General features: G+C 41.0%; 1 protein-coding gene across 2 annotated transcripts in view; it reads right to left on the bottom strand.

Annotated features, from left to right (window-relative positions):
* g2e3 (G2/M-phase specific E3 ubiquitin protein ligase) overlaps positions 1–27,977 on the bottom strand; it is a 56,757-nt gene that overhangs the window by 12,273 nt on the left and 16,507 nt on the right. For both annotated transcript variants that reach the window (XM_048974935.1, XM_048974936.1), the window contains 3 exons: positions 27,732–27,838; positions 27,521–27,637; positions 17,674–17,798 (listed from right to left, as the gene is read on the bottom strand). In XM_048974935.1, coding sequence (XP_048830892.1) covers positions 17,674–17,798; positions 27,521–27,637; positions 27,732–27,838 — 349 coding nt within the window. The remainder of the gene's footprint in view (positions 1–17,673; positions 17,799–27,520; positions 27,638–27,731; positions 27,839–27,977) is intronic.

The raw sequence follows: 27,977 nt of genomic DNA, 5'->3' as shown, positions 1-27,977 counted from the left end.
GTTTTAACTGGTAGTGTTCTCAATTTTTTGCTGTAGTGTGTAATGACTTTTCAGTAGTGTTTATTTAACCAACTGGCTTGATGCATGATCTGAAAGCAGTGTTTGCTTTTGAGCAAAGAAAATATAGTTTTGAGAAGATTGTTTAACTTTGCAATACGAGTGTATGGTTTTATTAAAGGAAGGGAGATTTATGAAATGTGTTTTAGTAATTCAGAAAAACTGTAAAATGTCAAGGCATGTCAGACTACTTTGAAAGTAGGTAAGAGGCCTCATACTCCAAAGGGTTACAGTAAATACTTATTACGCTGTTTCTTTTATGTTCCTCTTTTTGAGTCTAGTACTATGACAAAAAAAATCCCTATCTATCTATCCATCCATCCATCCATCCATCCATCCATCCATCCATCCATCCATCCATCCATCACTGCTTCATTGTTCCATCCTCTTTGTGCAATGTAGTGATGTAAAGTGCTGTCAGCAAAACAGCATGATACTACCACCACCATGCTTGACCGTTGGGTCGGTGTTCTTAGGTTAAGAAAACAACCTCACCTTGATCCTTGCAAACATATCTCTTTTCATTGATGCCAAGAAGAGAAGTTAATGACACATTCACACGTCAATTTCTGGCTCCTTTCATTGAATATGTAGCAACTTTCATGTGTATGCATGAGCCATTCACACCTGGGCACCCCCCCCCCTTTATGGCACTGATGGGGATGTATCTGGATCGCGTTACACCATTGTATTGTTCCTCAAATCACCATGCGAATGCGATTTGAACACACACTAATGCGGCTATTTAGATTGTGCGTAGCGATCTTCAGGTGAGGGCGGCACTACATGCTCCCGATGCAGGTAAAACAAAGTAAGGTGACTTGGTTTACTTTTTTGCCGATTTACCCTAATTTAAAAAACTTTAATACTTCCGACAATGGATGTTTTGACGACAGATTACGGATTTAGTCAGCGGTTTTTCATGTTTCTACAATAAGATTTCAGCGAGTTATGAACTGAAATACACGAGATATGTGGCATTGCCGACGATGCCATCGACCCTAGAGGATTAAGAAATAATGTACATGAATTTAATCTGATAGAGACCCACAAATGACTGCCTATTTACACATATCTACCTAGCTAAGTAACAATAAAAAGGATTAGCAATAAAAAAAAAACTAATACGTGCATGAAAAATCACACATGCAAAAGCAATAAATGTGAAATAAATTGCAATCCTATACTCCGAAGCGAGAGCAGACACGTGCACCACCTTCATGTCTAGCTATAATTTGCTTTTTAAGTCCTAGTTTTCCTCTCACTACTTTCCTCTTTGGTTTGTTGCTATCACTGCTCACTTTTTAGGGGCCATGACGACTGTATCACTAAGTGTACTGTAGATAAAGCACAAAAAGAAAATCCACACCAAACACAGTAACACAGTTTTCGCACATCAAACTCGGTCAAGAGAAACTGCGAGACAGAGAGATTCATAGGTGTAAGCATCCCAAAAGGCCTGTTTGGCTTTGTGCCAGGCCATCCGAGATGTGACTTGATCTGATCAGTACATCTCTAATGAAAACTATTAGTTTTAAACACATACACACAGGCATGTCTTTATAGAACAAATGGTTTAAACAATCAAGGTTATTCATGGGAATGATCAATTCAGGTGGGGGGGTTTACCTGTCCTTAAGTATAAAAATCGACACAATTTTGGTTTACTGCTTTGAATACTTTAAATGCAATATGAGACAATCAAGATATTTAAAAATCTGGAAAAGCTCACAAGACTGGAAATGGCTACAAAACGATTTCTGAAGACTTGAACCTCTAACTTCTTGTGTGACTACCAAAATGTAGTACCCTGCCTGAAGGGCTATCAAAAATTGTCCACCCAAGAAAAATAAAACTGCCTCCTTTATTTGTCTTTTGGATATGCTATTTAGATGAAAATTTTGACCACTGAACAAGCTGTCGATGATGATGGTCAGTCCAATAGGAAGTATGCGCTTAAAGTGAGATTTATTGAGTAATTGCCTCATACCAACATCTTGGTGGCTTGTCAGTAATAACTCTAAGCAGGTTAATGGAAGAAAGTTAAGTGCAGCTTTATCACACCAGTCATATTCAGCACACTGCATATGGTGACGTAAAATAACGTTATATAAAAGCGAATTAAAAGCAAACAAACGGAAAATGGATATTACTCATTGGGAGCACTACACAGTAAAAGGATATTGTTAATAGTCTGGTTCTGCAAACGTTGTAGGTAACACTGAAGCAAAAGATAGAGACTAAAATCTGGAGGTTGAATTTACTTCTAGCTGGGTACAAAAACAGTGTGGACAAAATATTTGGGTGAATTCATGGGTAAGTAATAAACATAAGATTTATATTTGTAATGATCATATTATTATATACTATTTATCGTTATTTTTTGTCACATGAGGAAGACAGGGTATATACAGAAATACTAAAGTTACATTTAATACCTTTTAATATTTTCCAACACCTTAATATTTTTTTAAAACCAACATAACACTGAGTTGCAACTGTTTTAATCGGCAACTTTTAACTTTTACACTGATGAGATATATAACACTACACATTCTTGGCCAATACAACAGAATGTAAACAGGGAACATGAGTCAATAGAATATATTTAAAGACTCAGTGATTTTGAAAATATCTTGCACTTAATTAACTTCTTGAATAAAAAAATTACACATTATATAAAACGTTCAAATAAAAGGAAAAAAGTTCCAACAAAGTGGCATTCACTACATGAACTGGTGATGCCATTACAACCAGTGAATGGACTCGAACCCGTGATAGCAATGCAATATCAGGGCAAGTGTTTTAATTGTGTTGCTTTTTTTTCAACAAGTTCATCTATTTGCACCAGGTCCTCCTTTTTTTTTTACTTTATGCTTCCTTCCGAGGGTGTTTGAATTTGTAATTAGCCAGGCCATATTTGACCCAGTTTTCCCCTTTCCCGCTCGGCCAACTTCTCAGCATCATTTTCAAGGATGGTACAGACATCGCTCAGGCCATTGTGTTGCTTTCTGAGTTCCTTCAGCTCATCCTCAGCTGCCTTTCTCTTTAGCGCCTGTGCGAAGCTCTCCCTTTTTTCCGTGCCTGCTCAAGATATAGCCTGTACTGGAACCTCACAGAGGCTGCAGTGGCGAGGAGCTCCTTGGTTAAAGGCACCTTGAAACCACCGCCACAGCCACTGAACTTATCACAAATCAACCTCAGTGCCTCCAAAGATTCATCTAGGACAGGGGTGCCCAAAGTGGGGCCCGCGGGCCAAGGTTGGCCCGCCGTACTATTTAGATTGGCCCGCCAATGAATATCTAAAATTTTAAATTATTACTGTACTAAAATTTGTTTCAAAAACTCTTAAAGCACGAATCCCAGTGTAGCTATCAGAGCATTTACTTTTTAGTGTACGTTGGCCTAACTAATATATATTATACAGTCCTCACTCATGGTGCTTTGATTACATTTGAAATATCTAAGACTAAAATTGAAATACAAGCAACTATAAGGGTAATGTAGAGTATATCTGTGCACATATGTACATTTCCACACTTCATAAATAGCCATATTTTAACAATTTGCAAAAAGTCCCATGAGTCTTTGTTGCCGCCATACGGGATCAAACCAGTTTGTGGCGGGTCACCACCGGGCTGCTAGCTTAAGCCACTATCAACATGGAGCGGCACCGTCAGTGGCACACAGACAAAAGACATTTTAAAAAATGCTGGGAGGAAGAATATTTTTTCACTGATATAAATGCTAAAGCAGTCTGCCTTATTTGTAACCAGTCTGTTGCTGTACTAAAGGAGTATAACATTCGTCGTCATTATGAGACAAAGCACGCAGCATTTTCGCAATTCAAAGGTGATGTGCGAAAGAACAAGACCAGGGAGCTGCTGGCTAAACTTCACAGGCAACAAGGGACTCTTACACGGCCCTCGACAGCCCAGGACAGCGCGACACGGGCCAGCTTTGAGATTACTGCGCTAATTGCCCGGACTGGGAGATCATTTTCAACGGGTGACTTTGTTAAGGAGTGTCTGTCCATAGCTGCGACAATCATGTGCCCGTCACAGGCAAAAACTTTCTCCCAGATCAGCCTCTCACAAAATACTGTGACATGTCGTATTGAAGAAATGTCTCGAGACATTAAGGAGCAATTTAAAGCAAAGGCTGCTGGATTTGTCGCCTTTTCTTTGGCGTGTGATGAGAGCACGGACATTTCGGACTCTGCAGAACTTTTGGTTTTCATACGGGGAGTAAATGAAAACATGGAAATAACTCAGGAGCTGGCTGGATTTGAGACACTGCGCAGCACAACAAAAAGTGAGGATTTGTTTGCAGCCGTTGAGCGAGTGTTGGATACGAACGGGCTGAGCTGGGAAAAATTGGTTGGGATAACAACTGATGGAGCACCTGCCATGGTTGGGAGGAAAACAGGCCTTGCCACACTAATTTCCCAGAAGGTTTCCCAATGTGGAGGTAAGGTGGCAAAATACCACTGCATCCTGCACCAAGAGCAACTATGTGCCAGATCAGTTGGTATGGGAGACGTGGTGCGTGACGTGATTAATTAAAATCATAAACTGCATACGATCAAAAGCGCTCTCACACCGCCAGTTCAGAGCTCTTCTAGAGGAGGTTGATTCACAATACAAGGATGTGCTTTACCACCAAGAGGTGAGGTGGCTGAGCCGCGGGAAAGTCCTCAAAAGATTTTTTGAGCTGCGCCATGTCATGAAAATGGTTTTGTGACGTGGCTTTTATGGTGGACATCACTGACCTGCTCAACACCCTGAATATTCAGCTTCAAGGGAAGGATCAGATCATCACTGAGCTGTTTGACCACATAACGGCCTTCAGGTCGAAGCTGCAGCTACTCTGTCGACATCTGTCAGCAGGTAGGTTAATACATTGTACACACAGAGAGACACACATACACATTCAGTTTTAATGGTGATAATGTTTATCATACTGTATTTTATGCCGTAAATAAGTCCTGTCCTTGCTAACTGTGTTGCGGAGGGACAGCGCTGTCCATGGTTCTTAAACTTGATTGACAGGCAGACATGCGCTTTGTTTGTCTTTTGGAGCTTGCATATTTTTTGTGATTGTAAAAATGCTTATGATTTAATCAAGTGATAATGGAGAGGAAAGGTGGCAGCATGTACCTGCACCTCACATGAGAAAAGTGCAGTTACTGGGATTGATATTATGTGGAATATGTTAGTAAGTGCATTTACTAACATATCCATATTCCACTGTTGTGCAGTTAAAAAGTATTGTTAAAAAGTATTGTAATAAAATTGTAAGGCTAACTCTTTCAAAGTACATAAAACAACATTTATGTTGCAATATTTATTATTATTTGACGACTTAGCAGCTCTTTCACTTCTTCCCAGGAATCCTTGCACACTTCCCTAGTCTGAGAGAGGTCAACCTGGTGAAGCAGAGACTACCTGAATATGCAGCACTTCTCAGACACTTGGACCAGGACTTTGCGTTGCGCTTTGAGGACTTTAGGGAAAGTAGAGGTGACATGGAGCTGTTTTCTCAACCCTTCACCATAAGTGTGGACTCAGTGCCTGATCACATTCAGATGCAGCTAATTGAGTTTCAGTGTGATTCTGAGCTAAAGAATAAATTCATGTCACTACACCTGAAAGACTTCTACACACATGTCTCATCTGAAAGGTACCCAGACATTAGGAAACATGCACAGGTCATGTTAGCTTTGTTTGGCAGCACTTACATCTGTGAACAGACTTTTAGTGTAATGAACCTTAACAAGTCCAGGCTCAGAAGCACTCTGACTGACCCACACCTACAGGACATCCTCACCATCTCAGTGAGTCAGCTGCAACCTAATATTGATAGGCCGATAAACGCCAAAGAACAGCTTCATGTTTCTCACTAGTAGTGCAATTATATTGTTGCTACTGTTGTTGTTGTGTTGCTGTTGGACATGCACTCTTTGACATTTTGCACTATATGTGATTACAAAAGTTTAGACGTGTTCTAAATGCCTATATATATGACTTATTTGTCATATTTTGTTTAATGTTATTTATACAGAAAGGAAGGTTAGATAACTGTTTGATAAATAAAACTACTTTACTTTACTATTAGTGTTTGTATTTTGTGTAAAATATTACATTTGGCCCGCGGTCCTCCGATAGATTTTCATTTTGGCCCACTAAGGGAAAATGTTTGGGCACCCCTGATCTAGGAGATTACACATTTCCATATCCTTGTTCACTGAGAAGCCTCTCTCCATTATGGCTTGTCCATGGGGCAGGAGTAAAAGGCTCTGGCAGAACCTTAACAGGTCAGGGTAGGATGTGCTGAGCGTTGAGTGCAGAAACACATCCACATACTGCTTCAGAGGCTGAAAGGAGGGGAAGCGTTCATCTCTGCCCTCAACAGACAAGGATGTGAACTGTTAAATGATCACATCATGTTCATCATTGACAGAGAAATGAAGATAGTAATTATTCACGTCGTTTAAATTCAATCCAGTCAATTGCTTAATCATCCATTTGACAAAATACAGTCATGTAAAAAAATTAGGACACCCATTAAATATTTAGTACTTTATTAAGAAATATTAACATATAAGAAGATATATTTAATCTTCTTTCAAATTATATTTGTTGATAAAGGTGATGTAATTGCATCACCTAGGAAAAAACAAGAAACAAATTAACTTAATTAGGAAAATTAACTAAGATGCCAATTCCAACAAAGGAAAAAGTTAGGACACCATATGCCCTAATAACTAGTATGTCTCGCCTTGGCTGAAATAACCTCAATAAGATGTTTCCAAAACCATATATCAATCTTTGAAATTGCTGGCAGAAAAATTTCCCCACTCTTCAATGCAGAATTCTTTAAGCTGTGTGATGAAAAGTGTCTTGCGTGCACGACCCATTTCCAATCATTCCACAGCATTGCAATAAGATTCAGATACGGGCTTTGACTTGGATATTCCAGAACTATCCATTTCTTTCTTCTAAGCCTTTTTCTTGGTAGATTTACTGGAATGTTTTGGGTCATTGTCATGTTGCATGGTCCACTCCCACTTCAGCTTCAACTTCTGGACAAAGGATGTCACATTCTCAAATCAGAGGGCACTTCAGGACAAAGAATTCAAAGTGTATTATATGATGGTGAGCTGGCCAGGTCTTGCTGCAGCAAAGCAGCCCCAGCCATGACATTTCCACCCCCACGCTTCACAGCTGGTATGAGGTTCTCTTACTCAAAAGCTGTCTTTCGTTTACACCAAACATGTCCTCTGTTACTGTGTCCTAATAATTCAGTTTTAGAACAATCTGTTTAAAGCATATTGTTCCAAAAGTCCTGGTCTTTGCCTAGGTGGTCTCTGGCAAACTTCAGTCTTGCCCTGATATATTTTTTCTGACAGCAAGGGTTTCCTCCTTGTACACCTCCTATGTAAATCAAACTTGTGCTGTCTCTCTATGATGGTAGATGCAAGCACCTTGACCTCAACTGTGACAAGAGCTTCCTGTATGTCCCATGATGACATTTAAAGATTTTTTTCAGCATCTTAAAGTCTGCTCTTGCTAGAACGGCCTGACCTGGCCATCTTGGCAGTTGTTTTAAATTTTCACCACTTGTAAAATATTTTCCAGAAAATGGAATGGCTGATTCCAAACTCTACTGAGAGCTTTTTATATATGTTCCCAGATTCATATGCATCTACAATCTTCTTTCTGAAGGCCTAGGAGAGCTCTTTGAATCTCACCATGATGATACCACTCACTTCAACAATCAAAAGCAAACCAAACTAAATGTCTGTGGTTTAAATAAGACCTCCACCAAAAAGCTCTATGTTCTAATCATTTTCACCTGATGTGGTGCACCAGAATCTAATTCTAGGCATTTTAAATAGTAAAGGATGCATGGGTGTCCAAACTTTTATCACAGTGGAAATTGGCATCATAGTTAATTTACACTCCTAGAGGAGCCCCCGTTCGTCTCACTGGACACTTCTATTTTGGTTAGCTGTAGGGGAGATGAGGTCCTGTAGGAGCTCCCATTGAACAAACCATCTCTGTAAACTAATATAATTTTAAGACAAGCCATTCATACAGATTAATACAGATTAATCAAATTCAATCGATTCAAATAATTATTACCATCAGCAGCTCAGTCAAGTCTTTGGCCAAGAAGGGCAAAACTGGCTCATTGGTTTGGAACTTTGTCAAGAAAGGGTTGAAGGTCCACGTAATTGCCAGAAAAAACTAGAGTTTCCTGATAATAAAAGGATCCCCATGTGCGGCCACAATGGTGTCATATGAGGCCATGCAGGGGCTTGGGACCTTCTTTTTCTCTGCAGCATCCAGATATATTTCTGAAGCACTGGCCAAACCTCAAATGCTCTTTCTGCCAATGAAATATTTTCAACCTATCTAAGGCCACAGCATGGTAAGGGAAAGCAGGAGGATCCCGTCCCCTCTCTTGGCAGGAACATTAAGGAAGAGGAACTGCATAACTCGCAGGAGTTTTTCCCGTTGCCACATTGTAAAGCCTGCCTTTAAAATGTTGTGGAGGATGTGAAGTCCACAGCGTCCAAAAGTAATCACCTGAGCACCTCCATAGCGCTTTTGCATGCTCCATTTGGAGAAAAAAACCTTAAAATTCACATTCCGGTGAATTGACACAGGAAAGTTTGTTAATTCTTCTTGTTATTCTTCAAATAAACTGCATTTAGCATTCAGACTAGAGTAGGGCTGCAGCGATTCTTCGAGTAACTCAAATAACTCGATTACAAAAAATCCCAGATGAAAATTCTTTGCTTTGATGCTTCATGTAATCCGCACGACTATGTACTGCTTAGTGATTAGTGTTTCACTCGGAGGATTATTACTGTCGCAGTGTGCTTACGCTGCATTACGTGGAACAGGGTTGATTTGATGGCGCAATGGAGGAAGACAGGGAAAATAGTGAGAAAAGTCAGAGAAAAAGATGAAAAATGTCTAAAGTTTGGGGCCATTTCAAACAAAAGAAAAGCAAAAATACTGTACAGTCCATTGTAAAACCGAATTAGCTTACCACCATAGCACAAAGTCAATGATTCAACATCTCAACAGAAAGCACCCAGTCTATGCATCCAGTCCACAGAGCAGAACCAGTATACAAAGTAAGTGCGAGTGCTTCACTCACATTCGCGGCTAAAATAGACCTGCAACAGAAACATATTTATGGGTATATGTGTGAATAGAAAAGTGTAACAAGATTCAGTCCAAGCAGCCCCTATTTTTCCTCAATAAAAACACTGATAACAGCAGTGAAAATGATGCTGTCGTAGTTTAACAAGGAGTTGGAGCCTGTCTATACACTAACAGCAAAGAGACGGTTCCGTTACAGAGGTGGTGAACTTCTGAGTGAAGGAAAACAACAGCAGTGCTTGGTAATCACTACTAAACCTTTACGGGTAAAGAGCTGGCAAGAGTCCTTAACCAAACCAAATGTTAAACAAGCTGAAAGGTGAATAAAAGCGATGTTTTCAGCTTCATTAGTCGCAGCATGCAGGGATGAGTCTAAAGGGAAGCATGGGGTATACTCAACTAGATCCATTTCAAGGCAATAGTAATATTTAGCAGATTTAGATTAATATGAGTAAAATTACATAATTATAATATAAATTATATATTATAAATATAACATAAAAATTACCCCCCCAACAGCCAGTGAAACTCAGACACTGAATTATCAAACCGCCACATGCTCCCTTAAAGGCTTACACACACACTCATTCTCTAACACACTTAAACACACACACTCTCACTCACATTCACTTACACACACGAATATGAGCACAGCATTCTTACCTCATTCAGGAGATACAATCCTGTCAGAACTTTTTTTTATGCCTCTTATAAATGTACAAGAACACAGAGAGTAAAGGCCATTTTAATTTGTGTCTTAGTTTAAGATATATGTATACCTTTTTTTCAGTAATTTTATTTGATATAATTTGATCTATTTTTGCATTTAAGAAAGTGTTTTATTTTAAAAAGCAAAACAAATATGTACATAAATGCACTAAAGGGGTTTAGTTCTTTTTACAGTTGTTGTATGGAGTTCAGTCATTAGAAATGTTCCTAAAATGGAAACCCATGAGTTATTCATTTTAAGAATTCTTACTATTGCTCTTTAATAAGACAAAGGTATTTCTTATCCGATTACTCGATTAATCGATGGAATAATCGATAGAATACTCAATTACTAAAATAATCGACAGCTGCAGCCCTAGACTAGAGCTGCACAATATCACATTGCGATTTACTCGCGATTATAAGGAGCATGTGCAATAATCAACAGGGCTTCAGATGACGGGCAAAACAGTTGGCCGGAGGCGAGCTTTTCGGTATTATACGGACTAGTATTTAAGCTCAGAATTTGGTAAATAGATTTGTAGTTTGCCTAAAATATTAGAAATCTGCATGGGCATCGATAGGTCTGATCACTCAAGGCTATAGCCCCAAGTATTTTAGCTCCGATGCCAGTCAAGCCCCAGGTACACTGGACTTAGCCCCTGATCTTTTCAACAGCAAGTAACTCTCCTGGCAATATGCATAAATTTGGCATATCTTCATGTTTAATAATCATGCGGAAATTCAAACAGCAAAAAGTACTAATTACTATATGAAAAATTTTGTGGTATTAATTTGGCCGATTTCAATCCTTTTGAACACAGTTAATTTGCCAATATTATACTATTACAACAAATCAACAGCAAATCAATGAAATACTATAATATAATGAAAACTACTCAAACGTATAACCTCACAATGTCCATATGTAGGCCCATATGTATAGCAATAAGAATATAAACTTGACTTGTTGCATCACATCAAGGTATCTGCCGTTCCATGTCCAAAGAACTGAGATCAAAAGTATCTGGATTGGGCACAGCCAGCCTCCCAATATTGAACACAAGGCTACGTTCACACTGCCAGCCACATTGTTCACTTCTGATTTTTTGCTCAGATCAGGTAGTTCACATTCATAACTTCATAAATTCATAACCTGTATCTGACTGCAATGTGAATGCATGGGTCCTCCGAAATGTCACGCATGCACACATTGATACGTTTTTACAAAGGTCCACTGCGTCACCAACAACAAAAAAACGTCATATCTGTGGGACGACTCATGGCATTAAAAATGGAGGTTAGTAGCTCACGCATGTATTGCACTTTGCTCTGGAGGACGACAAACAGTGAATCAGCTGTACATAAGCAGGTCGAAAAGGAGAAAGTCAGGCGTCTAGCTTTTTCTGTTTTCGCAGTTAATACTGGAACTGCTGCACCAAGAGATGTGTGGGTACAAACCTGCCACTGCAGGCTGATGATGTCAGCGCATGCATATAAGCAAAAAGCCACATGAATTCCGATCTGAGCGTTCACATTCAGGTCGCATGACCGCGAATCGGATACGTATCAGATTTAATACCACATATTAAAGTGACATAAATCTGATTTGAAAAGATCAGATTTGTGTGTCCACACAGCCCTGAAAAGATCAGATCTGTGTCACATTAAGGCAAAAAAATCCGATTTGAGTCACTTCAGCATGGCAGTGTTAAATTAGTCTCAAAAGCTGAACCACGTGTTCATATGTACTCGTGAGTAGAAAAACGATCCTCTCTATGTGCTTGTGCTAGATGGACCTTCTTTACACACTCGTACAACACTCACTCGACAGGCTGATTTTGACAGGATGATTTCGAGGCGAGAACAGTGGCTGATTTCTCCACTTAGTTGATTGGTCACCTTAAATCCCATAATCGACTGTTTGCTTTGGAAAATCCAAAGTCTCAAAACTCAACCTGTCGAGTGAACGAGTGTGTGCAGATGAGAGCGTGTAGACAGGGTCCGGGTTGCATGAGTGCTTAGAGGGGATGGGTTTTCTGGTCACGAGTGCAAATGTGCACATGTTTTTATGCACACAAATTGTGAGACTAAGCGCCATAACAGTATCACTGGTTTGCGATGGAGTAGCGGTGGCTGCAGAAAAAAAAGTGGAGATTGCTAATTGTTCTCTACGTCCGCACATATCAAATTTATAACTAGTGCGACTGGTGTGCATTAACCCCCATCCAGGTGATATAAAAAAAATTCCCCACTCGCCCTCCTGTGGGCGGTCTTTGTCCTTCAAGCTCGGGTCCTCTACCAGAGGCCTGGGAGCTTGAGGGTCCTGCGCAGTATCTTAGCTGTTCCTAGGATTGCGCTCTTCTGGACAGAGATCTCAGATGTCATTCCTGGAATCTGTTGGAGCCACTCTCCCAGTTTGGGCGTTACTGCCCCGAGTGTTCCAATTACCACTGGGACCACTGTTACCTTCACCTTCCACATCTTTTCTAGCTCTTCTCTCAGGCCTTGGTATTTCTCGAGCTTCTCATGTTCCTTCTTCCTGATGTTACCATCGCTTGGGATTGCTACGTCTATCACTACGGCCTTCTTCCTCTGCTTGTCCACCACTACTATGTCCGGTTGGTTAGCCATTACCAGTTTGTCAGTCTGTATCTGGAAGTCCCACAGGATCTTAGCCTTATCATTCTCAGCCACCTTTGGAGGTGTCTCCCATCTTGACCCTGGGACTTCCAGCCCATACTCCCCGCAGATGTTCCTGTACACTATGCCAGCCACTTGGTTATGGCGTTCCATGTACGCCTTGCCTGCTAGCATCTTGCACCCTGCTGTTATGTGCTGGATCGTCTCGGGGGCATCTTTGCACAGCCTGCACCTGGGGTCCTGCCTGGTGTGGTAGACCCCAGCCTCTATTGATCTTGTACTTAGAGCTTGTTCCTGTGCTGCCATGATTAATGCCTCTGTGCTGTCTTTCAGTCCAGCTTTGTCCAGCCACTGGTAGGATTTTTCAATGTCAGCCACTTCCTCTATCTGCCGGTGGTACATGCCGTGCAGGGGTTTATCTTTCCATGATGGTTCCTGTTCTTGCTCCTCTTCCTTCTTGGGTTTCTGTTGCCTGAGGTATTCACTGAGCACGTCATCAGTCGGGGCCATCTTCCTGATGTAATCATGGATCTTCGATGTTTCATCCTGGATAGTGGCTTTGACGCTCACTAGTCCTCTGCCTCCTTCTTTCCGCTTAGTGTATAGTCTCAGTGTGCTGGATTTGGGGTGAAACCCACCATGCATTGTGAGGAGCTTCCTTGTCTTGATGTCAGTGGCTTCCATCTCCTCCTTTGGCCAGCTTATAACGCCAGCGGGGTATCTGATGACTGGTAGGGCGTAGGTATTGATTGCCCGGATCTTGTTCCTCCCATTCAGCTGACTTCTCAGGACTTGCCTTACTCGTTGCAGGTATTTGGTTGTTGCTGCTTTCCTTGTGGCCTCTTCATGGTTCCTGTTTGCCTGCGGGATTCCAAGGTACTTGTAGCTATCCTCAATGTCTGCTATGTTGCCCTCTGGCAGTACGATCCCCTCGGTTCTGACTACTTTCCCCCTCTTTGTTACCATTCGACTACACTTATCCAGCCCTAATGACATTCCGATGTCATTGCTGTAGATCCTGGTGGTGTGGATCAGTGAATCGATGTCTCGTTCACTCTTGGCATACAGCTTGATGTCATCCATGTAGAGGAGGTGGCTGATGTTCGCCCCATTCCGTAGTCGGTATCCGTAGCCAGTCTTGTTGATGATCTGGCTGAGAGGGTTAAGGCCTATGCAGAACAGCAGCGGGGACAGGGCATCTCCTTGGTAAATCCCGCACTTAATGGTAACCTGTGCTATTGGCTTGAAGTTGGCCTCTAGAGTTGTTTTCCACAGCCCCATTGAATTCCTGATGAAGGCTCTTAGAGTCCTGTTGATCTTGTACAGTTCCAAGCATTCTAGGATCCATGTGTGAGGCATTGAGTCATAGGCTTTCTTGTAATCAATCCAGGCGGTGCTCAGGTTGGTATGTCTGGTCTTACAGTCTTGAGTGACTGCTCTATCTACCAGTAGCTGGTGTTTTGCTCCTCTGGTATCTCTACCAATTCCTTTCTGGGTCCCGCTCATGTATTGATCCATGTGCCTATTCATCTTAGCCGCTATGATGCCTGATAGGAGCTTCCATGTTGTGCAGAGGCAGGTTATGGGACCGGTCCCTTCTGGGGGTCCTTTGGTATCAGGACTGTCCTACCTTTGGTCAGCCATTCCGGGTGGGTCCCATCCATTAGCAGCTGGTTCATCTGTGCTGCCAGGCGCTCATGGAGTGCAGGTAACTTCTTTAGCCAGTAGGCGTGAATCATGTCAGGACCTGGTGCTGTCCAGTTCTTCATGTTTGAGACTCTTTCTTGGATGTCTGCCAATGTGATGGTTACTGGGGCTTGTTCAGGGAGGTTGCTGTGGTCTGCTCTTAGTTCCACAAGCCACTGTGCATTGTTGTTATGTGATGCCTCTTTCTCCCATATGCTCTTCCAGTATTGCTCAGTCTCCAGCCTTGGTGGGTCTATCACCCTGCCACTGAGAGTACACCTTGGATGGTTCAGTGGAGAAGGTCCGGTTTATTCTCCTGGCTTCTATACCTCTTCAGCCGGGTAGCCAAGGCTGTGAGTCTTTGCTTGGCAGTTTCTAAGGCCTCAGCTATGGACAGCTTGTTATACTTCTTAGGTACCTCTTTTTTCATCACACCTTTCTGTAATTCCGATAGCTGGCTAACTTCCCTCCGTGCTGCCTTGATTTTAGCCTCTAACCTTCTCTTCCATGGGGGATACTGCTCCTTGCGGCTGTTGTTCATCTTATAGCCAAGCACCTCAAGGATCACTGTTGCTGTGGTGTAGATCAGCTGGTTGGTGTCAGTGATGGTTGTAGTAGGGATTGTCCGTAGTGCTGCATTCACATCTTCTTGGTAATCGGTGTCGGAGGGTCCAGGTTTCCAGCTTAGCCATGATCTTATTTCTCAGGTCAGCTGCTCTTGTATTCAGCCTACTACTCTGTAGTTCTTGGGGCTTGGTACCCAATCTCGGAATGTGGGGATGATGATGATGATATCTCCCCCCTGACCTGTCGTCCTGGCTCCCCCTTGTCGTAGCATTCGTGTTGTACCTCATCAATCTCTAGTTGTGATAGCAGTTGTTTCTTGCGGATGTTGGAACATTGAGCTACTAGTTGTTTTGGTGTTAGTCTTGATGTGGGGTGTCGAAGAATCCATAGGTCCCACATCCGCTTCATGTAACCTTCATGTAACTTGTATAGTAGCATTCCAACAGTCCCTTGTTCTCATCTCTTGTCCATGCATGTCTTGTTCTTGTTCATGACTCTATTCGTATGTTTGTCTCTCATATTTGAGGTAGGCACAGTATAGCGTGAGGAGGTCTTGCCTAAGGACCCCTACTGGAGGTAGGCCACAACCGGGATTCGAACCCCGGTCTCCCGTGTGAAAGGCGGCGATCTTACCACTACACTATCCATATATATATATGTAAAATAAACTGAACAGTAAGCCTGCTGGTTATTCCCTGTTACAGCCTGAGTCAGTCTTTAAATGCCGGGTCCTCCTGCCAGCTGTCTGAGAATTTGCATTTACCCATGTCGATATGTTTAGTGGTCCGAGCATTTGAGGACTTTCACAAGCCAGCAGTATCCAGTTCAAAATGCAAAATGGTTGAGACAACGAACAATGGTTGAATATGACATCAGCATCATAGATTTCAATTAACTAGAATAAATGAGCCTAATCCCACATTTAAGTAAACTTAAGCAAAATTTAGAAGATAAATTTTTAAACACAAATTCACAGCTCATAGTTTGAAAATCTAAAATTTAATACCTCACAAAATTGCATTAAATACATTTCAATGCCTTTTAATGGCCTTAATTTTTGCCAATTTGATTTACTACCTTTTTATACTTTTTAACCTTCTGGGGTCGAGTGCATCGTTGACAGCGCAGTGTACTTTTCGCGTCTATTTCAGTTTATATCTTGCTGAAATCTTAATGTAGAATCATTATAAGATATATATAAGAAATATATAAGAAATCATTTATGTGCCGTGAATTAAGTTTATGATATGGAATGTGTGATCATGCCCCAGTCAGTGAAAGTGTGTTTCCTACCCTTAGACCCCAGAGGGTTAAAACCCTACAGATTACGTTGCTTTGCGCTGTAATGTTAACATTACAGTGTTGTGTCTGTGGTTATTAGAACAAATATGGTTTGATCACACATAAGTGAATGTGTTTTTAAAGAAAATTGTTGTTGATCATTTTATTCTTGGATGTGTAGCTGCAAGGACTGTGAGGAGGACTTTCTTTTTGCTTCCCTCACTTGAAGTCAGTGATGCTGACAGACTGCTGTATCCCTGCTGGTGCCCAGTTAATGTTGCCTGTCATACAAAGTGGCTGGTTTGCCTAATGTGAGAGGATAAGAATGGCCTTTAAGATACAGTGTTGAATTCCTAAATGTTTATTGCTTTCCTGAGTATATACAGACATTTAAAAACTTTTTTAGTCGGAAATTCAAAACTTAATTCCTGCCTGAAGGGGTACCAAGGATTTAGAAATTTTGTGAGCCCTACCATTAGGGTATCCTACATTTAGGAATCAACAAGAGAAACCTCATCCCAACTGTAAAACATGGTGGAAAGCAAGTAACGGACATACACTGAAATTGTTCTGCATTGGGGAATAGGCAAAAGCATCACCAAATCAATGGTAACAATGGCATTTGGTTATGGTTATAGACAATATTCATTTCCAATAAAGAACATTCCACAAGTTGTTTAAAGTATTTCACAAACTTTTTACACCAATTAATCTTATTTAATCCAACGGCTAAATAAATGCAAATGTGTCTGAATAAAACATGACATGGACGAAGATCAGATCATTTCAGGAACCTTTCGTGCATACATCCAGATCATTTCCAAGGGTTCGCAAACTATCAATTGAACGTGTTTATGCAAACTTTTAAGTTGCTTCTTGTGTGCAAGGTAACATGATTGCAAGTTACCACTCATTGCTAATATACACAATTCCCATCAACAAAAAATTTCAGACTGTTACAAGACTACAAAGGATTCTGATACCCTATCTTGCTTTGTCCAGCCAGGTTCAAATTTAAACCCTTTTAAGCAATAAAATAAACCAAAAAGGTTATTCATTTTAAAGAAGTTTAAGGATTAACATCACACATAAAATTACACTGGAATGGATTACAAGAATCCACAATGGTGAATGGTGTGTGAGTGTGCCCTGTGATGGGTTGGCTCCCTATCCTGGGTTGTTCCCTGCCTCGTGCCCATAGCTTCCGGGATAAGCTCCAGACCCGCCGCGACCCAGAAGGATAAGCAGTTTGGAAAATGGATGGATGGATCAGGCAGCATATTGTCACAAATTGCCACACTGGACCAATAACAATGTTTTGATTTTAAGGAACATTGCCCAATACTGGTATATATTGTGCAACTTAATCAGCTATCACTTTCTACTTTGGTATTGAAAATAGGTATAGAGTTCATTTTGAGTTTCACACATCCCACAAAACCCTTAAAAGTAAAACTACTACTATGAATCTGGTTTTGAAGGACACTTTATCCTCTATCCCAGTCATCACATGGCCATGAGGGAGAACACGGAACCTTAGAAAGACCCTTACCATTTTCATTCACTACAGGCCGGCAGTCACTGCAAACCCAGTCACGCCGGAAGGGCTTCAAGGAAGAGCACAGCCGATGGGTTCCTCTGGAGCCACAGAACTTACAGCGTATAATCACCCACTTCCTGGAAAAAAGTGATAAAGAAATTTTGTAACACTTGAAGAAAAAAGAAACTGTATGCTGCAATGTCACAATGGCTATCGTTCACTTTTCAAGATTTATATAAAAACCTCATACTTTATAAAATGAAAAAAAATATCCTTGATAAACATTAAAATAGTAAACAATCACAAACCTAGCACAGCAGGAAAAGCACAACCATTGCTGACAGTATAAAAAATAAGGTACATCTGGGGGGTGTTACTTTAAAGGGGTAGTCCCATAAATATATTTTGCCAAATGTATCGACAGGTTGGCCACAAAGGAAATTATCAATCATGCAATCGATTGCTTGGGCACCCCTGCATTATGGCAAGCAATCCCAGTGGGTCAGGTGGTGTAATAAAGCAATAACTGCTTTAATGCACACTTTAGGAATAGAACATATTTGTACTCTGTTGTAACACCAATAATCACAAGACGATATTGTGCAGAGATGCAGTGGATGGCAGTAGTCTGTGTAAAAAAAAAAGTCTGATTTTGTTCTGTTTGCTTAAGTCTTGGTAAATGCACATATACATTTTTTTTAGAAAACTATTACAGAAAGGTAGTTTGTTTGGTTTCAGTCAACTTGTAAATATACCCAAGGAGCTCACTTAGGTACTAGAGCATGTAGGGGCCACCACCCCAAGTAAAAGGAGATGAAGACAATGTAGAAGCACAAGCAAAAGCAAGATAAGAGAACTGAGACACAGGCCAGACTATGGAGTGCATTTTACAAAGCCCAGTCAATAATTACCGTATTTTTCGGACCATAAGGTGCATATAAAAGCCTATATTTTTGTCAAAAATCAACAGTGCGCCTTATATTCCGGTGCGCCTTGTGTATCACTTCCAGCTGTGTTTACGGACCTAGCTGCGCCGCTGAGTATTTTGCCCATGGGATTTTGCCGTCTCGCGGAGTAAATACACATTATGTTTTGACATAATAATTACCGTAACATTGTCGTGTGTATTTAATGACCCCAAAATGGCTTCTGTGAAGAGACATGCTTACGAAGCTTAAAGCCATCAGTCACGCAGATCAACATGGAAAAAGAGCAGCTGTCATGCCCGGCTCGTCCGCTCCTCGTGTGTGCCACGCCCCCTGATTACCCATGTGTGCTTCCCCGATCGTACCCGTCTGTGTCTGCTTATTTTGATTAGTCACAAGTCCTGGTCTTACCTGTTCCCCTGAACCGTCACTGTGGTCTTTCTGCGTCTGATGTTCCCTGCTCCCAGTTCCCATTTTAAAACCCCTAGTTTGCCCTGATTCCGACCTGTTTGCCTGTTCCTTACCCGCCTACCCGCACGATCGTGACAGCAGCTGCGAGAGAATTTAATATTAAGTAACAAGTAACCAAGTAACAGCAATGAGACTGACTCGGATGAGGACGAGAGGGATGCGGGTCTGCTTGACGCCGCAATCGCGCAACTGTTTAACTCAGACACTGATGGTGAAGATTTTGAAGGATTTGCGGAAGAGGAATGAACTGACAAGTATGTGTATTGTTTTGTATTTCAGGAGTTACAGCTGAACATTTTTGAGTTTTTGAAATTATTCAGTTAATTTTGTATTTCATGAATTAAAACTGAAAAATGTTGAGAGTTATTGAAATTATTGACTTTATAATAAATAAATAGAGTAATATTTCACTTATCTGGCCGCTTTGTCTCGCTTAATTGATGCGCCTTACAATCCGGTGCGCCTTGTTTATGAAAATTGACACAGCTATTTATAGTGGGCCTAACGATCCGGTGCGCCTCATGGTCCGAAAAATACGGTAACAAAATGAATAAAATTCAACTATGAATAATATCACAGGAAATGAATAACTGAATAACTCTATGCTATGACCATGAAGACCGGTCTGAAGGGTAACATCCTGGATGCCACTATTGACACGGCTCACCACTCAGAAGAGCGCGCTCCAGGTGAAGTGCGTGTATTAATACATTGAGCAACAATACGGACATTGTCAAGAAACACTGCTCTGATGACATAATGCTAAAATGCAGACTACTATTTATTGAGTGAATTTACAATGGTAATTCTAGTCACTGTCTACATACTGCTGCAAGCTAATAACTTAACTTGCTATACTACATCATCAGTACACAAAAACCACTCCCTGGACGGTCTCTATTGTGACAAGGGGGGTTTAATCACGCCAACTTCAACACAGTCCAAACAAAATGTTAATTTCCCCAACTAGAAGAGAAAACACACTGGACCTAGTTTAGACCAACATTACAGCAGCATACAAGATTAAAACCCTCCCCCAACCCTGGACAATCAGACTCTCGCTTTGTTGTTAACCCCAGCTAACAGACCTCTTAACAGAAACAAACTAGCAACCAGGACAATGAGGCTTGAGAACACCATACCGGAATTGTAGGTCTGCTATGCACATGCAGCTTAGCCTGTTTGCACAAGGCCTGTCACAATTACTACACAATTTCTTGCTAATTAATATTTTGCATAAATTGCCAGACTTGTCTCCATTCATATGTATAAAAACAGCTATATGAAAATGAACGTCATATTTCTATCACTATTTCCATCACACCGTTTTCTGCTTTGTATGGTTTGACTGATGCTGGTTTAATGACATTTTCACGGTGCGCTTCTGAACCAATTTTACGACAGTGTCCAATTTGTACTACTTAGTTTCACAACATAATTAATGACCCATCCTAATCTGATATTTCGTTTCACTTCATCATCTTCATTTTACAAACTGCTTGTGAGCGATCTCCGCCAGCACAGAATGGGATATTCAGCCAGATATTCTGATTTTGGGTTCTTTGCGTTCCATCTATTCAATACAAGTTTTGCAGAGCACCTGCACCTATGTCTGAGGGCATGCTTATACATCTTGTTAAGTACCCAAGTCATGATGGAGTGATCATATATGTCCCTGGTTGCTGCAAAACGTAGTGCCAGCCATGTCAGCATATAACGCCAATAGGAAAAAGGACAATTACGTCCGAAACAAACAGAAAATGCACCAAACTTCATATTTCAATTCAGAGTAACCCAAAGTTATAGGTATACCAAAATACCATGTCACTAGATAGCAGCAATTTCAACAGATAGAAATATAAAATAATTTCTGATATGGGATACTTAGGTAGTAGCACTGAACCAAAAAATGAAAATAGACTGGAATGAAAACTTAGAATGACAAGCAAAGAAAATTGATTTTTTTTTATGGCCTTCGTTCACTTATTTTTATCCCAGGCTACCTTAATTCCGACACTATCCAGCTTAGTTTGCTGTAAATGTAGACAATATGATTCAGCACAAAGTGGCTGGATGAACAGAACAGGCAGTGCCATAAAATGTGATACATGCTTGAAAATGTTGCGTATCTGCACGTGCAAGATACAAATTGAGTAGGTGGTATGGACCAGGTAGCAGAGGTGGGTAATTTAGGTACAGAGAGTAAAAGTCCAGACCAAGATTGTATTTCAACCAACCAGGGGCTGTTGTTGGCTCCTCCCCAGCCTCTGCGTGAGAAAAGCACAGACTATCGAAAACAGGAACATTAATTCCATGTATTTCAGTGGTGAAATACGTAATACGATTGTCACACCAGACATATGCAAATGTAAAAAAAAACACAAATTAGAAAAATCACTAAAACACACCAAATCAACCACAATTAACACCACAGTAAAACAACCTATTTGTTGAAAATATAAAAATAAGCTCAAAATCTGATGTTGCTTCCTCGTAAAAACACAAGGGTGAGCAGTAATAGGAAAAGGAAGCAATACTTCTCAAAAGCAGCCTTAAAAACAACTTATCATGGAGGTGGTCAAAAATCATACATTATATAAAAATCATCCCCATTCTGAATTTTTCCACGCCTTGCGCCCATAGCCTCCAGGATAAGCTCTGCCCCCCCCCCCCACCCCACCACAACCCTGAATAGGATAAGTGATTTCATAAAATGTAAAGATGGAAAAAACATATATTTTAATAAAAAAATTACTACATTTCTGTACCTTAAAAGGTACAATTACCTACAGCTAAGGGTACAATTGGCAGACCCTTTAAGGTACAACCCCAGGGACAAGCAAAGGTACAAAATTTTACCCTTTTTTTCCCCACATGCCCAAAGCACCCTCTATAGCACTGTGTTCTCTGGTACATGGTGTCATACCTCTCCTCAGCCATGGTTTGGGGATTTAACGCTAGAGTTAGCAGGTATTTGCTAAGAGGATACTTTCTGTCTCACAATAACCAGCCACCAGCAAACACACCATCCTTTGCCATTTAACACACTCCAAAGCTGGACCAAATATAAGCATCATATGTCTGAAAAATGCCTTGATGGTTGCATATCACTTGGATATATAGGCCAAATGCCAAGAACCCTTTTCTACAGGTGCAAGTGGGATTCAAGGGGCTGCAAACATGAACAGGGTTGAGGGGGTCCATCCAGTGCACCTACAAGCCTGTGTGCTTGTAATCAGAAGGTCACCGGTTGAAACCCAGCCTCAGCATGTCTGTAGGTCCTTGAACAAGGCCCTCAACCCCCTGCTCCCTGGGCGCTGCTACAGGTGGTAGCCCTTCGCAAGAGCACCTGGCTGCAGACCTTCACTACAAGGATCTCCACTAGAGGGTCAGAAACACATGATCTCCACAAGCGAGTTCGGACATGACGTTATGCAAAAACTTATGCCACAGAGGCGGTACCAGATATTATACGACCTCCACACACAGCCCGAACCTGTCAGTTGGAGAGTGTTCAGCTTTATCGAAAGAAAAAAGTGAGTAGGACAAGCAACAATGGTAGCATTCTAGCAGCTGGAGTTTTAGAAAGTTTCGACCGATGTTTCTTTTTTCCCAAATTTAGCTTTAAATTGGCTACTTAAGCTCTGACTGACTGTGTCCGCAAACTCTGTATCTGGGTGTTGGTAATTTTTTGTGCTGATTTGATGACTCCCTGGAGGGTCTTCTTGTCAGCCACGGAGCAGCTAGCATACCATACCAGGGTACCACAGGGGAGTATGCTTTCCACAGAGCAAAGATAAGAGGACACCAGCAGGCTTCCTCAGTACCCTTAAGAGGTAGAGCCACTTCTGTGCCTTCACCATAGAGGTTGTTGTGAGACCATGTGAGGCTATGGGAGATGCATGTCTCCTATGATATATAGAGGAGCAGGTTCCCCTTCCTGAAGCTGAAAATCAGCTCCTTAGTTTTGGAGTTGTTGAAACAGCACCATTCAGTATCCTGACCTCATTTTTGTAGGCAGACTCCACACCATTGAGTATCAGTCCTATCACAGTGGTGTCATCATTTATGTGTGCTGTGTGTTGGTTCGCAATCGTGGGTGTATAGAGAATAATGAATAGGGCTCAACACACAGTCCTGTGGCGCTCCAGTGTTGTGTCAGGGTTGGGGAGTGGTGAGTCTGTGTTCAGTTTGTTAGGAAGTCCTTGATCCATCTGCATGTGTGCACACTGACACCCAGGTTGAGCAGTTTGGTTACCATTCTGCTGACGATGACAGTGTTTAAGGCAGAGCTGAAGTCCACAAATGACATTCTCATGTACATCCCCTGGTGTTCCAGGTGAGTCAGTGAATTATGGAGACTGTACTAACGGCATCTTCTGTTGACCTGCAGGCTCTGTAGGCAAATTGGTGCTGGCCTAGGGTGGATAGAAGTTCAAATTTAATGTGCCTCAGGACCAGCTTCTCAAAGCACGTCAATATAGTGGGGGTGAGAGCTACAGATTTGTAGTTATGAAGGCTGCTGATTGCTGTCTTTTATGGGACAGGCATGATGGCAGCAGATTTAACGCATTAGGGGACAGTGCACTGTAATAGAGAGAGGTTAACCCTCAGGGGTCTATGGGTAGGGAACACACTTTCACTGACTGGGGCATGGTCACACATTTCATTCAATATCATAAACTTAATTCATGGCAAATTATCCATCCATCCATTTTCCAAACCGCTTATCCGAATGGGTAGCGGGGGGTCCGGAGCCTATCCCAGAAGCAATGGGCACGAGGCAGGGAACAACTCAGGATGGGGGACCAGCCCATCACAGGGCACACTCACACACCATTCACTCACACATGCACTCCTATGGGCAATTTAGTAAGTCCAATTAGCCTCAGCATGTTTTTTTTTTTTTTTTAAGACTGTGGGGGGGAACCGGAGTACCCAGAGGAAACCCCACGACGACATGGGGACAACAGTGCAAACCACTGCACCACCATGCCGCCCCCTGCAAATAAATTATTTCTTATATATTTGTTTTGGCATTACACTCATCTTTATTTTAATCTACTTTGTAAATATGTCAGATTTATGTGAAGTTCGTAATTTTACATCAAAGTATAGACATCGCAAAATGCAGTTTGAAACACTTGCAGAAACATTATAAAAGTACATAGTAAGCAATGGTGGAAGTTTGTTTTGATCCCAAATATGTGATCACCAAAGTTTTGGCTACATGAAGATGACTAAATGGTGTAGTTGCAACATTCAGTTGGATAAATAAATAAGAAAAACCTAACTCATGTCACTATTTCTGGCCTCCTTTCATTAAATATGTAGCAACTTTCATGTGTATGCATGAGCCATTCACACTTGGGCACACAACCCCATTGCGTTGTTCCTCAAATTACCATGTGATTTGAATATGTATTAATGCGGCTATTTAGAATGCGAATAGCGATCATCAGGTGAGAGCGGCACTACATGCTCACGATGCAGGTAAAACAAAGAAAGGTGACATGTTTGAAGATTTAGCCTAATTTTAAACACTAATACTTCCGACAATGGACGTTTTGAAAAGAGAGATTACGGATTTAGTCAGCGTTTTTTTCATGTTTCTACAAAGATTTCAACGAGTTGTGAACTGAAATACACGAGAAAGATACGCGGCATCGCCGACGATGCCATCAATCCCAGAGGGTTAAAGATGTTGCTGAACACCGCTGCCAGCTGATCCGCGAAGTCTCTGAGTGCCCTGGATGGAATTCCATCTGGGCCAGCAGCTTTCCTTGGGTTGGAATATTCTTCTGACATCATTCATGATATCAGTAAAAGTCATACTGTTAGCAGCTGATGCTGGTGCAATCCCAGTCTCTGCCTCAGCCACATCCTCCACCTCAAAATGGGCAAAAAAGTTGCTGAGTTCCTCTGCTATTGAGTTGCTCCGGCTGGTGGTTGAGGCTTTACTGCTTTTGTAGCATGTGAAGTGCTGGATGCCTTGTCACACACGTCAGGAGCCTCCATCATTGAAATCGTCTTCAATATTCCCCCTATAGACTGCCTTTGCATTCTTGATGGCTCGTTCAAGTTAGATCTGGCAACACTGTATAATTAACCATTACCAGAACAGGAGGCTGCGGTGCGCTCTTTCAGCCAAAGCTTCACATCTCTTGTAATCCATGGTTGACTGTTTGAGAAGCATCGAATGTGCTTCCTAATGGTAACGCTATCTGCACAGTTCTGTATATAAAACAGGACAATGGATGTGTACTCCTCTATGTCTTGTTGTGCAAAAAGATCCAAGTATGCATGCTCAAAACAATCCTGGAGTTGAATCCAGTCATGTCTGGATGGTTTTTATAGTTGGCTTTGATTTGCTAATGAGAGGTCTGTATGCAGGGGTGAGATAAAGGGACAAGTGGTTGGACTGGCCTAGGTGGGGAAGGGTGAAGACTCTATATCCATCCCTAATGTTACTGCACACATTATCCAATGTGTTTTGGCATCTCGTTGGACACGTCACATGTTGGTAGAATTTAGAAAGGACTATTTTAATGTTTGCTTGGTTGAAGTCCTCAACTATGAAAATTCTCATCAGGGTGAGCAGTCTGTAGTTAGCCGACTGCTGTTAGTAGGGCATTTAGTGCTGTCTTGGTGTTAGCACTTGGTGGAATATACACTGCCAGAACAATGACAACCATGAAATCACGTGGCAGATAAAAAGGTCAGCATCATACTGTCATATACTTAATCTGTAGTCCTGATACTACATTAACAAGCGGTGCCGGACTGTGATGGTTACACTACTGCACCACATACACTATACAGACAAAAGATACCCAAATAATTAAATTCAGGTGTTCCCTGAACACTTCCAAAGCCACAGGTGTATAATATGAAGCGGCTAGGCATGCAGACTGCTTCTACAAAAATTTGTGAAAGAATGGGTCGCTCTCAGGAGCTCAATGAATTCAAGCGTGGTACCATGATAGGATGCCACCTCTGCAATGAGTTCATTCCTGAGATTTCCTCACTGCTAAATATTCCACGATCAACTGTTTGTGGTTTTATAACAAATCGGAAGCAATTGGGAACAACGGCAACTCAGACACGAAGTGGTAGGCCACGTAAAATCACAGAGTGGGGACAACGCATACTGAGGTGCACAGTCTGCACAAGTTGCCAACTGTCTGCAGAGTTGTATAGCTCAATAGCTACAGACCTCCAAACTTTGTACGGCCTTCAAATTAGAGAGTACTTCGTGGAGAACTTCATAGAATGGGGTTCCATGACTGAGCAGCTACATCAAAGCCTTACATACAAGTTCAATGCAAAGCGTCTATATAAATGTTAAACATGAGTAGGATGAGTAGAGGGAACTTCGAATTTCTTACACCGTTTGCAGTTAGGATATCATGGACTGAACTGAACTGTATATTAACATTTAGTCATTGTTATAACTGAATGGTATACGATGTCAGTTTGTTTTTCCCTTTATACGTGCTGAATTTTGAGTTTGATATGTGAGGGGAGGTTACTGATTTAAAGGAAAGATGAATAGGTGCTAAAGAAACTGGATAGAGAATTTAAATAAGGACTTAGGTGATTATAAATAGATACCAAATAATTATACCATGTGTGCGCAGTCAAAAATTAGTAAAACTGAACTAGGATACTAGATTTAAACTTAGGATTAAAAAGGAATAACTAATTTAACCACTGAACTCAGAATCCAAAACAAACAATATTTTAATCCACACTTTATAAATAGGTAGATTTACTGTTCTAAATTGCTGTACTAAATTTTGTCATTATCTTTTCCCCCAGCAATCTCATCGAACCTAGAACTGGCCAGTAGCACCACTAAGTGAACCCAAAATAGGGTCATAAGTGTTACATGTACACCGTTTTTCATGTATTATTAAGTGTGTTAGTATGTATGCGTGTGGCCTATATTTCACGCAGTGAAAACAGACCCGGCAGAAAAATAGCAGAAAACACTACTTCGGAATTGTAGATTGTGTTTTGATTAAAAGATCCAGCTGATGCAGTAATAATTAATACTTTATAAAGGAACTACTGACTGGTTGTTTTTGTTTTATAATTACATGCATTGTTCAGTCATTCATTGCAAAATACAATTACTAAATTCTGGCAATAGCTGGATATTTGATATTTAATGAAAAAAAGTAGAAGCACTATTATGTTAAAAGAAAACTAATTTGATATAAACATGGTGATCATTAATTACTAAAAGAGTTTTTTCTTTTTTAATATTGTGATAATTATTGCATCGTGAACCTTTTTATCGCGATATCATACCACGGGTTTTTGTTATCGTTACATCCCTACTAATTTTCATTGTATTTCCGTGATCTCACTTGCACAGAGAAAAATCGATCTAGTACCAGTTAGCATTATCTCCACAATGTAAAATAAAGCACAGAAGCCAGCTAATTCAACCTTACCCATCGTTTGCACTGTACCCTCGGCCATTATCACATCTGCACTTGAGAGCATCACAGTGCTGGTACACCTGCAGTAACTCCCCATATGCATTTTCCTCAAGTTCCCATGATGCATCTCTGTATAAAAAGGGCACACAGGTACCAAAGTCAATACATGCCTGTGTCTGTAACTTTTGAAAGAAAAAAACAAACTTTCAAAAAATTTAATTACCTTTCTGGTATGTGAATTCCCATCCGGAGCATCTCCTGTTGAAACTTATCCTTATTGTTGCAAATTGTACACCTGAAGAAGAACATGGCAGCACTGTTTGCTTGATGCTGAAAGTAAAAAAGGCCAAATGATTCTCAGATTAGGTTTATACACTCAGCACAAGCTTACAGATTTAATTAATATTTGGGTTTTAGAATGTCAGAAAAAAAGATCCATACTAAAAATGTCAAAAACAGAAAAAAAATC

The sequence above is a fragment of the Brienomyrus brachyistius genome, chromosome 14 (genome assembly GCF_023856365.1).
Source record: "Brienomyrus brachyistius isolate T26 chromosome 14, BBRACH_0.4, whole genome shotgun sequence".
NCBI classification, from domain to species: domain Eukaryota; kingdom Metazoa; phylum Chordata; class Actinopteri; order Osteoglossiformes; family Mormyridae; genus Brienomyrus; species Brienomyrus brachyistius.
The sequence above is the reverse complement of the archived record's forward strand: the minus strand, read 5'-3'. Positions and strand labels throughout refer to the sequence as shown.